Source organism: Typopeltis vanoorti, chromosome 8 (genome assembly GCF_054136105.1).
Source record: "Typopeltis vanoorti isolate ZY-2024b chromosome 8, IOZ_Tvanoo_1.0, whole genome shotgun sequence".
NCBI classification, from domain to species: domain Eukaryota; kingdom Metazoa; phylum Arthropoda; class Arachnida; order Uropygi; family Thelyphonidae; genus Typopeltis; species Typopeltis vanoorti.
Genome location: NC_143556.1, coordinates 132,230,151 through 132,243,671, shown reverse-complemented (window position 1 = coordinate 132,243,671; position 13,521 = coordinate 132,230,151). Strand labels below are relative to the sequence as shown.

General features: G+C 38.0%; 1 protein-coding gene across 10 annotated transcripts in view; it reads left to right on the top strand.

The window, feature by feature from the left end:
- LOC150104358 (intermembrane lipid transfer protein VPS13A-like) overlaps positions 1–13,521 on the top strand; it is a 2,072,875-nt gene that overhangs the window by 1,007,946 nt on the left and 1,051,408 nt on the right. For all 10 annotated transcript variants that reach the window (XM_090396324.1, XM_090396319.1, XM_090396320.1 and 7 more), the window contains one exon: positions 103–323. In XM_090396324.1, coding sequence (XP_090252450.1) covers positions 103–323 — 221 coding nt within the window. The remainder of the gene's footprint in view (positions 1–102; positions 324–13,521) is intronic.

Here is a 13,521-nt window from a genome sequence, read left to right as displayed (position 1 = left end):
AAAATGAGAGCACATACTAACTTAATAAAAGAAGATTCTTGTTATTAATATTGAAACATTTACTTAACTTACCTATAAAATATGCTCTTTTCTGTTTTCTAGGTTGCAGAACTGAAGAAACATGGTCTGCGGCTTCAGTTATCTATAGATATTCATGCACCAACAATACTGTTACCTCAGAAATCAAGCTCTCCTAATCTTTTAGTGCTTAATTTAGGTGATTTGAGTGTGGAGAATTTCTTTAAAGAAGTGAAATTCACTGGCAATTCTAAGCAGTTCATTGATAATATACTATTACGATTAAATTCATTTCAAGTATCCAGGTAGGCACTATTTTGCTTACATTGTAAATTTCAGAAATTTTTCAAACATTCATTCCTTCAATATTTTTAAATCTAGAAGAAAATAATTTGAAATTTGAAATAATTTAAAAACTTGCTTTAAAAAAATATATTAGTTGTTTAGAAAACAGAAGGCAGGAAGGGTGGTGGATGATATGAGAGAAAGAATATCGGTCTGCACTTTTCTTTCCATAACCAAGGATGTGGTCAGAATGTTAATGATTGTTGAAAGTGCTGATTGATTATTTTACAAAGTTAGAAAGTACTGTTGCCTTTACAGGCCTCCGTGGAGTTCAAGAGACATATCGCAGGAGATCTCTCCTAGGAAACACAAAGTCTATCATACCACTCCTTGAACTCATTGACCGTTCTTGCTCTCACCACTCTATCAGGCAATGCATTCCATGGTTCCACCACTCTCCATGCAAAGAAACTACTTTTCATGCTCCTGCTCACAGCTTCCTTTCATACTTTCCAGGGATGGCCCCTTGTCATCGCTCTTTCCTGCTGTTCAACCAAGTGAAAGAACTCCCCAGTGTACACCCTGTAACTGCCCCTCAACAGTTTATATAGTTTATATCTTTTTATAAAGTAACAAGAACAGTTGATAAGGGAAAGGTTGGATGGCCGAGTGGTTAGTGTATCAACTCTCCAGCCAGAAGAAAGTGGATTCAAATATTGCCGTGGGCATGGATGTTTGCGATTATCTGTGAAAATACTAGTGGTGGTGGTGGGCAGTAGATGGCATTAGTGTAGATGATGATGGTAGTTGTAGTTTCCTGAGTTGGTGGATGGAGAGTTGTAGAGTAGGTGCCCTCCCTTGATGAGTCTTTGTACTCCTTGGAGGTGTCACATCTATCTACCTATCTACCACTCCTTGAACTCAATAAAAGTTCTTGCTCTCACCACTCTATCAGGCAATGCATTCCATGGTTCAACCACCCTCCATTCAAAGAAACTACTCCACACCCTCTTGCTCACAGCTTCTTTTCATAACTTCCAGGGATGGCCCCTTGTCATGATTCCTTCCCACTGTTCCACCAAGCGAAAGAACTCCCCGGTGTCAACCCTGTAACCACCTCTCAGCAGTTTCAAAATCTCATTCATATCACCTCTCCTTCTTCTATCTACCAAACTCTGCAGTCCACATTCCCTCAGCCAATCCTCATAACTAACATTGTACAGTCCTGAAACCATCTTTGTTATCTGCCTCTGCATCCTCTCCACTGTTAATTTATCCCCTTCAAATCCTGGGGACCAAATTTGAGAACAATAGTCTATGTGTGGTCTGATCAGGGTCTTATAAAACAGATTGATAACTTTTCTATCTCTGCAGGTCACCATCCTTCTCAACATTGCAGCATTCCTCTGGGTTATCTTCGCTACCTTTAAAATATGTCCCCTGAATTTCAGTTTTCTATTGATCATCACCCCAGATCTCTTATCACCCAAACTTCCTCCAGTACAGCTCCTCCAATCGTGTATGCAGCCTCCCATCATTGTTTCCCAAACTTCAAGACTTTACATTTTGCTGCATTAAATGAAAATAATAATAGCATTAAGTGAATGTCACGTGTAAACAACTCGCTCACATTGTATAATAATATTACCATTGAGTTAGATAAGGGGAATGGACATACCAAGATAATTTTAGATTTGCAGCATGGGAGACTGTTGATAAATCCAATAATATGGGAATGGATTATAAAATATTGGCATGGATAAGAGGATGATTGACTGACAGAGATAAAAAGTAGTGTATGGAGGTATGAGTCTGCAAGATTTAATGTGATCAGTAGGATATTCGAGGGATCAAATTCCATTGTGCTTCCTTTTTTCTGTGTTAGGAAGGATTTTACAGGAGATATGCAGTTATTTGCTTGTAATGTAAAGATAGGTAGGATAGTCAGATATGAAACTGATATATAGTTAGCTAAAACTTCTGGTTATTATTATTATTATTATTATTATTATTATTATTATTCAGACCTCCATGGAGTCAAAAGACTCTTTGTGGGAGGTCCTACCTAAGAACATTAAGAACTCTCCTTCTGCTATCCACCAAACTCTGCAGTCCACATTCCCTCAGCTGATTCTCATAATTATCCTTGTACAGTCCTGAAACCATCTTTGTCATCTGTCTTTGTATCCTTTCCACAGTTAATTTATCACCTTCAAATCCTGGGGACCAAATCTGAGAACAATAGTCCAAGTGTGGTCTGATCAGACTCTTATATAGCGGAATGATAACCCTCTTATCTCTGCGGGTCAGTGTCCTTCTCATAATTGCAGCAATCCTCTGTGTTACCTTCACCACCTTTGCAATATGTCCCCTAAACTTCAGGTTTCTATCAATCATCAACCCCAGATCTCTTGTCTCCCCGACTTCCACTAGTATAACTCCTCCCTTAGAGTATGCAGCATCCCATCGATGTTTCCCAAACCTCAAGACCTTACATTTTGCTGTATTAAACTGATATCTCCATTCATTTGCCCATCTATCTAGCATATTCAAATCCTCTTGCAGGGCTACCACATCTACACTATTACTAATAATCCCTTCTCAGCTTCGCATCATCTGCAAGCAACTGAATATCCCCTTGCAATCCACTGGCAATGCCATTGATATAAAGGTTAAACAATATAGGTCCTTGTACTGAGCCCTGTGGGACCCCACTTGCAACCCTCTGCTTTCTTGAAACTGCCCCACCATACACAACTCTCTGATACCTATCAGACAGCCAATCCTGAATCCAGTTGACCAATTTGACATCCAGACCCATGTGCTGCAACTTAAATATCAGCTTATCATGTGGCACCCTGTCAAATGCCTTTGCTAAGTCTAAGAAAATTGCAGTATATGTCTTTCCCTCATCTAATGTTCTTATAACTTTATTATAAAAGGCTAGCATTTTGCTAAAACAAGAGTGCCCTTTCACAAATCCATGTTGACTCTCACAGATAACATTACCGTAATCTTCCCAATGCTATATGCTGTCCCTCACTACTTTCTTCAAGATCTTAACAACTACTGATGACACACAGACTGGCCTATAATTAGACACTTCCAGTCTGTTACCACCCTTATGCAATGGCACTATCTTACCTTCCTTCCACCCCTGGGCACCTTTGCCGAAGCCAGACTTTCATTGAAAAGCCAGGTTAAAGGCACTGTCAGTTCCCTAACACATTCTCTCAAAACTCATGGTGAAATACCATCCAGTCCCAAAGCTTTATTGATATCCAGAGTACTCAGTATCTGAAACACACTCTCCTGCTGTACCTCTAAACCTCGAACCAGCCCTATCCCTCTAGCATTAAAACTGACTCCTCTAGGATGAAATACTCCAATAAAGTGTTCATTGAACAATTCCACTATGTACTCTGCATCAGTCACTCTATTCCCATTTTTATCCCACAATATCATAACAATAGGATTTTCTTTAGATCTTAGGGCCAATCTCCTCTCATATTCCAGTTTCCCTTTCCCTACCACACTAGTCACTCTTCTGGCCTGTGTCTTATATTCTTCATGCATCCTCTCTTCAGCTGTCTCCTTATATCTCTTCCATAGCCTCTTTTTCACATGCAATTCCTGTTTAATATTGTTTGTCATCCACTTTACTCCAAATTATGTCCTCTTCTTCACTAGTGGTATACAATTTACCATTGCTGCTAACAAATATTCTTTCACAATTTCCCACTAATGATATCCCGGCCTTCCAATTCCTCCCTCCATGAAACTTTCCGAAGTTGACGTCTAAGACTATTATAATCACCTGCATTATAATTCCACATAAGTTCCTGTCTCTTTGATACTCCTGCATGTCTATTCATTTTCCAAGTCAAAACCATATGGTTACTCTCTCCAACTGATGGGAGAGATGTCATCTCAGTTATTATCAGATCTTCTGATGCTATAACCAAATCCAAAACTTTTGAACCTCTTGTTCCCTCTGTTACATGTTGCCTAAGACATTTGTCTCTCAAGAATTCTAGAAATTCCATTCCCCTATTGCTACATGCATCTTCCTCTCTCCAATTTATACTACTGTTGTTAAAATCTCCCATAAAAATCATTCTTCTTGCACTTGCCAAACTTAGCTGTCTAAACATCTCCTGGTCCCCATCCTCTGTGGTCCTGGGTCTGTAGCAACACCCCACTAAATATCCTGTCTTGTCTATCTCACACTATATGCTCTCAAAATCATTTGTCTCACTTCCTTCCAAAGCCTCCATTCTTAGAGGACATAGGTCATCACTTATAAGCAGTACCCTACCACCATGCTTTCCCCTCCTATCCTGACGAAAAATGCTATACCCAGCGACTTCTATTCCTGTTATTATACCCCATTCTGTCAATCACGTCTCAATGATCCCAACAATTTTTGGCCAGGCTGATGCTATCTGCGCCACCAATTCCTCTCCGTTATTCCGGATACTCCTGTCATTAGTATAAAGCATATAAATGCCATTGTTTCTATACCCAGCATTATCCCTTCTAGACTCCACTGGGCTCAGTGTTACCTGACATTGTCTCCCTTCTCCCAAGTATCCATTCCCACAAGAGGCCATTCCTGCTATCATCCTCCCTGGGATGCACTGACTCGTTCAGAACAGCAATCTCTCCAGATGCCTACGTCCTTCCTTATTCAAATGTAAGCGGTCGCTCGCATACAATTCCTCTCTTTGCTCAAACACACTCCAAGCATCCACATATACCAGTTCTCTCTTGTCACACATTCTCGCTATTATGCCATTCAATATCACTGCTCTTCTGCTCAGCTCATCATTATCATACCTAGGCAACACGCACACTATTTTTCCTCTCTGTTATGCCTAGTATCGTTTGAATTAACTGTACTGATGATGTCCTGTGATACTTAGGATGAAATATTTACTTATTAAAACTTATTACTGTGTTTACGCGTGTTACTCCACACGTTTCATTGTACAATAAGGTACTATAGGTTGATCAATCAGCCTCTTACTTATGGGCTCAACATAAAAAAGTTGTCAGCGTACCCATTCTCCAAGTTTGATACCAGTCACAGGCATGGATGTTTGTTATTATCTTTAGTTGAGAGATGAATTGCAATGCCCAGTGTGAGACTACTATCCTGCTTATTAGAGGCCTTAAGTGGTTTGAAAAATTCCATGTTTAGTCTTTAGAGCAGGGTTTTCAGACTATGTAAAAATAAAATATGTTATTATTATTATTATTATTATTCGGTAAGCTCCATGCAGTGATTGGACTAATAGTGGGAGGCCCACTCAACCAACAACATGTCTATCATTATGAGCTTTGAAGTTATTTGCACTACCTGTATTCACAACGCACTTAGGCGATGCATTCCACTCACTACCAACTTTCCAAATAAATAAATCTACTCCTTGCACTATTCTTCACCACATCTTTATACAACTTCCAGGGATGACCTCTCTTTCAACTCATCTTAACATCCACACTTTTTATAATTTCTTCTGTGTTAAACTGATAGAATCCCGTAACTAACTTGAAAGTCTTTATCATATCTCTTCATTTCCTCCTATCCACCAACCTTTGTAATTCACATTCTCTCAAACACTCTTCATAGCCAAATCTCCAGCATCCTGATATCAATTTGATTAATCTTCTTTGGACCTCTAATTATTATTATTTGGTAAGCTCCATGCAGTGAATGGACTAATAGTGGGAGGCCCATTCAACCAGCAACATGTCTATCATTATGAGCTCTGAAGTTATTTGCACTACCTGCATTCACGACGTACTTAGGCAATGCATTCCACTCACTTCCAACTTTCCAAATAAATAAATCTACTCCTCACACTCTTCTTCACCGCATCTTTATACAACTTCCAGGGATGACCTCTCTCTCAACCCATCTTAACATTCACACTTTTTATAATTTCTTTTGTATTAAACTAATAGCATCCTGTAACTAACTTGAAAGTCTTTATCATATCTCTTCATTTCCTCCTATCCACCAACCTTTGTAATTCGCATTCTCTCAAATGCTCTTCATAACCAAATCTCCAGCATCCTGATATCAATTTGATTATTCTTCTTTGGAGCTCTAATTGTATTTCTACATCACAATGAAAACTAGCTCACCAAATCTGAACACAATAGTCCATATGTCGTCTAACCAATGTCTTATATAGAGGCAGCATAGGTTTTCAAATAACCTTTCATGGGTGGAAGCAAAATAATTTTTTTTTTAAAAAAAAGGGCCATTCTTCTGACAAAAGATTATATATATTTTATAGCCCAAGTTATACCTTGAGTGGCAAAGGGCTAAACAATACAGAAATCGTCCTTTTTTTTTTTGTACCAGACTTTTTCAAGGCATCTCAGACATCCAGTAATAAAGTATGGCTTACTACAATATGATTCAATTAATTTTTTTAATGGAGTTTTGCATATGTGCATTTGAATAAGCTTAATTTTTAAATCCATAAAATCCCTTGTTCTTATTTATGTAATTCAATGCAGACAATATGTAATGGATAGAATTTTGTATTTGTTGTTGTTATTGTTATTTTCCTGATACATAAGACTCATTGCTGGAAGGCAGCACAAAGTCTATCATGCCCGTTTTTAAACTCATTCACTGTCTGCAGGTTCACCATCACCTCAAGCAGTGCATTTCATGCTCCTACTATTCTGAATAATAAAAAAAACTTAAAAAAAAATACTCACCTAATTCCTTTTCCAACTTCTTGAGACAGCCCCTTGTCCTTCCTCCTTTCCCTCATTCTACCATATGTGAAAAATCTCCTCAGTGTTAACACTGAGGAGATTTTTCCAGCCCCACACCACCTCCAAGGTTGCTTCATCCCCTTCAAATCTTGCTGACCAGATCTGAGCACAGAGATCCAGATGTGGGATGATCATAGATTTTTACAATAGGACTACCACACTTTTATCTCTTGTTGTCAATGTCCGCCTTAATTGCAGCTATTCTCAGAGATGTTTTCACAATCTTTGCAATATGTCCTTGAAACTTCAAATCTCTGTCCCCAATCCCTTGATTACGGATATAGATCCCTTGCTTCCTCCACTTCTTTCAGTATAATCCCACCAAGTGAGTATGAAGTGTCTAATCTGTGGATCCCAAATTTTAAAACCTTACATTTAGTTGTGTTAAACTGAAATCTCCATTCATTTCTCCATCTTTCAGTCTATTCAGATCCTCTTGAAGAGCCAAAACATCAGCACTGTTACTAATAACCTTCCCAAGCTTTTCATCATCTGCAAACAACTGAATACTTCCTGTAATTCTGTGACAATGTCATTGACTTAGAGATTTAACATCAGTGGTCTCAGTACTGAACCCTGTGGAACTCCTTGCAGCCTACCATAATCTACCATACAGTCAATCACTAATCCATTCCGCTAAGCTGACTGATATCCAAACCCATATTTTGCAACTTAAAATGCCTTTGAAAAATCCAACAAAATGACAGTGTATGCCTTCTCCTCATCCATTGCTCTTGTTACTCTGTTGTAAAAGATTACTGGATTACTAAAACAAGATTGCCTGTTAAGAAATAAATACTGGTCTGCAAAAATAATATTGCCCTCATCTACCCAATTCTGTATATAAGTTATTACCAGTTTCTCCAAAATCTTAACAACTACAGAAGAAATACAATCAGACTTATAATTTGATATCTCTATTCTACCACTGCCATTATGCAATGACACTGCCATACCCTCCTTCCACTCTAGAGGAACCTGTCCTATTACAGAGGAACTCTACCATTCAGTTCCATGGTATATTTCCATAAAACACATGGTGAAATTCAATCAAGGCTTCCTGCCTTATTAACATTTAGCATAGTCATTATTCGTAATACATTCTCTTATTTCACTTCTAACATTTCATCACTCATTATCTAGGAATATAGCCTGCTGTACCAGAATGAAAAACTCTAATAAACTGATCATCAAATAGTTCAACTATGCTTTGGTCACTTGTTTCCCATCTCCATCCAGCAAGGTAATCGATCTACTGACATTTTCCTCCTACTTGCCACAATGAAAAAAAAGCTTTGGGATTCTCCATGGATTGCGGTGCAAGTCTCCATTCATATTCTAATTTTCTCTCCTAATAATACTAGTCACTTTTCTAGTCTGAGCCTTATATTCTTCATGCAATTTTACACTACCTCTCTCTTTATATGCCTCCATAATCCCTTTTTGATTCTGCAATTCCCCTTTTATTTCTTTGGTCATTCATTTGACTCCAAATTGTTTTATCTTCTTCACTAGAGGTATACAATCAACCATTGCTGTCAACTTCTAAAGTATCTTGCATGCACTAATGACTTCTCTTCCTTCAAATTCTTTAATCCATTGTACTACTGCAAGCTAGTTTCTAAATCTAAGATAGTCTCCTTCCTTGTAATTCCACATAATTTCTTCCTGTTTTGATACCTCCACATGATTATTCATCCTTCTAGTCAGGACTACATGATCACTAACCAATCTGCGCAAATATACCATTTCAGTAACAATCACATCCTCTGATGCTATGACCAAATCTAAAACTCTTGATCCTCTTGTTCCCTCTACCACTTGCTGCCTAAAACAGTTGTCCCTCAAGAAATCAGAAATTCAGTTACCTTATTGCTGCATGCTATTTCCATTGCCTAGATTATATCAGTATAGTTGAGATCCTCCATAATAATTACTTGCTTTGTGCTTGCCAAACTAATTTGCCTAAACATTTCCTGGTCTGTAACAACATCCTACTAAATATCTTTTTTTTTTATAAACATCTATCTCACACCATTTACTTTCACACCAATTAGGTTGTCTGCATTGTGATTCTCCACCACGATAGGGCACAGATTATCTCTTGTGATGACTATCAATTAATCACCATATTTATCTTTCCCATCCTGCCAAAATATGGTATACTCTTCTATTTCTATCACTGTTAGAGTATCTTCTTCAGTTAATCTTACTACAGGTAACACTCCACCACCAAATGTGGTGGTGGAATGTTTGTATAAGAAAAACCAGTGCATTGCCTTTAATCTCATAGCCATTATTACTCCCCTCATACTCAACCCAACTCTATAATATAGTTTACATCCTCTAATTTCTCAAGCCGCTATCTGCACATGAGACCATCCCCCTGCTACATTTTACCTGTGCAATTATGGTTTCCCTGCCCAGAAACAAAAATCTTTTCAAATGCCTCCACACCGCTGCATTCATATAACTTGCATATAACCCTGTTCAACCCTCAAACATACTCCATGCTTCCCCATATCCCAGACCAGACTTCTCTTCCTAAACATTCTTGTTATCACTCTTCTCCTCCACTTCACATTATCATACCAGGACAACATGTTCATTATCTATCCTCGGACCCATTTCTGCTGCAACATCTGTAACATCAGTCTCAACCAATTTCATGATTATTTCAATCTCAAGTTCATATCATCATTCTCTTGATTCATGATAAACAATACCTCCCGTATCGTTTGTCTCAACCATTACTATCATCTCTTCTACATTTTCACCCCTCTTCACTACCATTGCCACACTCTCTGTTGTTTCACCAGGCAAGCACTTCTCTAGCATTTTACTCTACCCACTCCAACTCTTCGAATTTCTATACATGATGCACCAAACAGATCCATTCATCTTTCTCTCACTGGCATTCCCATTTCTTAGATCTTTCAATCTCTCTCTTCTTTCTCTCCAACTCTCCTGCCTCCCTTTCATCTCTCTATCCCTTGATTCCATAGTCTCTTAACTTTCTTCAATTTATTTTCTTCCATTCTCTTGTCTTCCTCTCTCCCTTGCTCTCTGATGCTGTTCTCTTACTCCTACTCTTGTTCTTCTTGCATTAGCCAACATCTCCATTCTTCTAGTATCTTACTTCATCCTCCTCAACTCAGTCTTCATTCCTTCAATTTGGATTTTTGAATTATTATTTTTTTAAATTAGATCCAAAATGGTGTTTTACTGAAAAAGGTTGCCAACCCCTGTGCTAGACTGTTGAAATTTGGAAAAAATCTCTCACATGTCATTATTCTTTCTAGTTATGTAATGATTTAATACAAGTTCTGTATTCTTGATAATATAAACCTGACAATTTGTGCAACTTGTTTGGTTTTATTGCTATTTTAACCTCCTTACCGGCTGAGGTGGTTGAAATAGTGAGACCAAACTGCACTTCTTATCCATGTTATTCAACGGGGATTACAGAATTGTATCCAGATTTTACTGGACATCTAGAGACATCATGGCCGGTTTGGGGAGTTAATAAAACTAGTTCTCCTAATAGACATGCTGTCCCCATGCTAGAAGTTAAATGATCACTCATCCTGTATATTGTCTGTCTATGCAAACTTTCATACTTGTAACTTAAGCATGAACAAGAGCCTGAGTTCAGCTGATTCTGAAGAAGGGAAATAAAAGTTACCCATCAAACTATTATCCCATAACTACATTTGAGTTGTCTCATAAACAATAGAATGTCATCAGTAGTCAGCTGCTCTTCCTGTTAGAGGCCCATGTCAATGTCTACTAATTGCTTCTTCCACTCTTGTTCCACATCTTAGATATCTCAGCCATTATTACCTGCCCCTTCACACTTGCCATTAAACTGATTTAGAACTTGTGGGGTTACTTTTGGATCTGGTATTATTATTATTATTATCATCATCATCTGACCTCCATGGAGTCAAATTACTCATCATTGGAGGCCTGTACTCTCTCATGCCAGAAAATCATTGAACCATGCCTTGAACCCATTTACAGTTTATGCACTCACCACACATTGAGGCAGTGCATTCCACTCATCAATCACTCTTCATGAAAATAACTCTTTTCTCACTCCCTTGCTTACACTCTCCTTATACAGCGTTAGGAGATGGCCTTTGGTTCTACCCTTGCCATTCTCCACATTAAATTTGTAACAACCCCTCACCAACTTATATTTCTCAATCATATCCCCTCTTCTTCTATTCACAAGGCTCTGTAAGTTGCATTCCCTCAATCTCTTTTTCTCCTCATATCTCACATTTCATAGACGTGATGCTAACATAGTAAACCTTTTCTGCACCTTTGCAAGTACGTCCTCATTCTCTTGAAAAACAGGCAATTAAACCTATGCAAAGTAGTCCATATGTGACCTAATTAGAGCCTTATACAGTGCAAACATAGCATCTTTGCTTCTGCATATCATTGTCCTCCTCATTATTGCCATAACCCATTGTGATGTTTTTATAATTTTAGCAGTGAACTCTAAACTTCATGTCTGCCCTCCTTCATTCCTGGATCTCTCATATATTCCACCTTCTTCAAAATTTCTCCATTAATATTATACTCTGCATCCCAACCTTTCTTGACACATTTCAAGACATTGCACTTCACAACATTAAACCAATAGCTCCAATCATATGCCCATTCACATAGTCTATTCAGATCCTCCCTCAAGGCCATAAAGTATGCTCCACTTCTCGTATCCCTTCCTAACTTTAATAAAACTTGATCACAAACTCACTGCCCATTGGTGTTCGATGCCTCTTTCATTGTCTCCTTATACCTTTCTTTGTCCAGTGCACAGTGTCGCAGTTTCTGTACACCCATTCCACACCAGTCCTTTATGTCGTCTATCTTCTGGTCCTCACTCATTTTGCAGATGTGTCCAAATAATTGCAGCTTTCATTTTATAATCTTCTGCATTAGATTCTCCTTTGGTTGTATCTTCTGATAGAGCTCTTCATTTGTGACTTTCTGTACCCATTCTATTCTTAGAATCTTCCTGTAACAAGTTCTTTCAAATGCGAAAATTCTTTTTCTTTAGGCCTTATTTATTACCCATGTTTCAGATCAAAAAAATTGGACACCACTAAAGATGCATGTTTCCAGCACTCTTAGTTTTGTTTGCAGGCTGATCTCTTTTCCAGATGTTATCCATGGCCTTCAGATTTGTTCTTCGATTTGCAATCCTGATCTTTTTTTTTTTTTTTTTACAGTCAAAATCATGTCATTTTACTTCCCAAATATGTGAATTGTTCTGCATTTTCTACATCAATTCCATCCACTTGTATCTTTTGTTTCATGTTCTTCTCACCAAATACCATTGTCTTTGTTTTTTCCAAGTTCATAACAATACCCAATATTTTCTCTTCCTCATTTAACACTTTCAATGTTTTTTGTAGTTCTATTTCATCTGCAAATCTCAGATTGTTAATTCTCATCCATGCACTGATATTCCTTTTGCATCTTCCTTCATTTTATCCATTGCTCTTTCTAAATGTGCAATGAAAATTGGTGATATAGTGAATAAGTGAGACATGGTTAGATGAGAACGACATCTTGACAGGAATAGAGATGGAAGAGTATGATGTGTTTCGTGAGGATAGAAGGGGTAAAAAAGGATGGGGAAGTGCTATTGATGATAGAAAAAGAGTTATTTCCATACAAAGTAGAGATGCAAGAAGGAAATAGTGCCAGTGGTTTTGAGGCAGTATGGTGTGAGATAGAGGTGAATGGCATGAAATACTTGGTTGGATGTTGTTATAGACCAGGAAATGTGGATGGTAGTGACTATGAAATGTATAATCATTTCATAGCGAAGAAAATAAGAAAAGAGTGATCATTATGGGCAATTTTAATTATGGCAATATAGACTGGAATTATGAGATAGCAACTGGAAGTAAAGAAAATGATTTTCTTGAGTTTTTGAGGGATAACTATCTCAAACAGTATGTAATAGAGGGGGTACACAAGGATTGAGGGTCTTGGATTTCATCACAGGATGTAATTATAAATGAAGTGTCAAATCACCCACCAGTTGGTGAGAGTGACCATGAGATGATTACCTGGGTGATTGCCAGCAGTGTGAGGACCTCTGTAAGAAAAGGGTATATGTGGAACTACAAGGGGGTGATTATGAAGAGCTCAGGAGACAGCTTGCAGATGTAGCATGGAATGAGGAGTTAGCTGGAAAAGAGATCAATGCAGCTTGGGGGATTTTCAAAAACTATCTAATAGATACAATGTCTAAACATATTCCAAGGGTGAGAAAGTTAAATAAGATAGGTGTGAAATGGATGAATAAAGAGATTAAGCATGCGATACAGAGAAAAAGAGCATTATGGAGGCAGCATAAGAGAAGTGGAAATAACCAATTCCACGAGGACTACA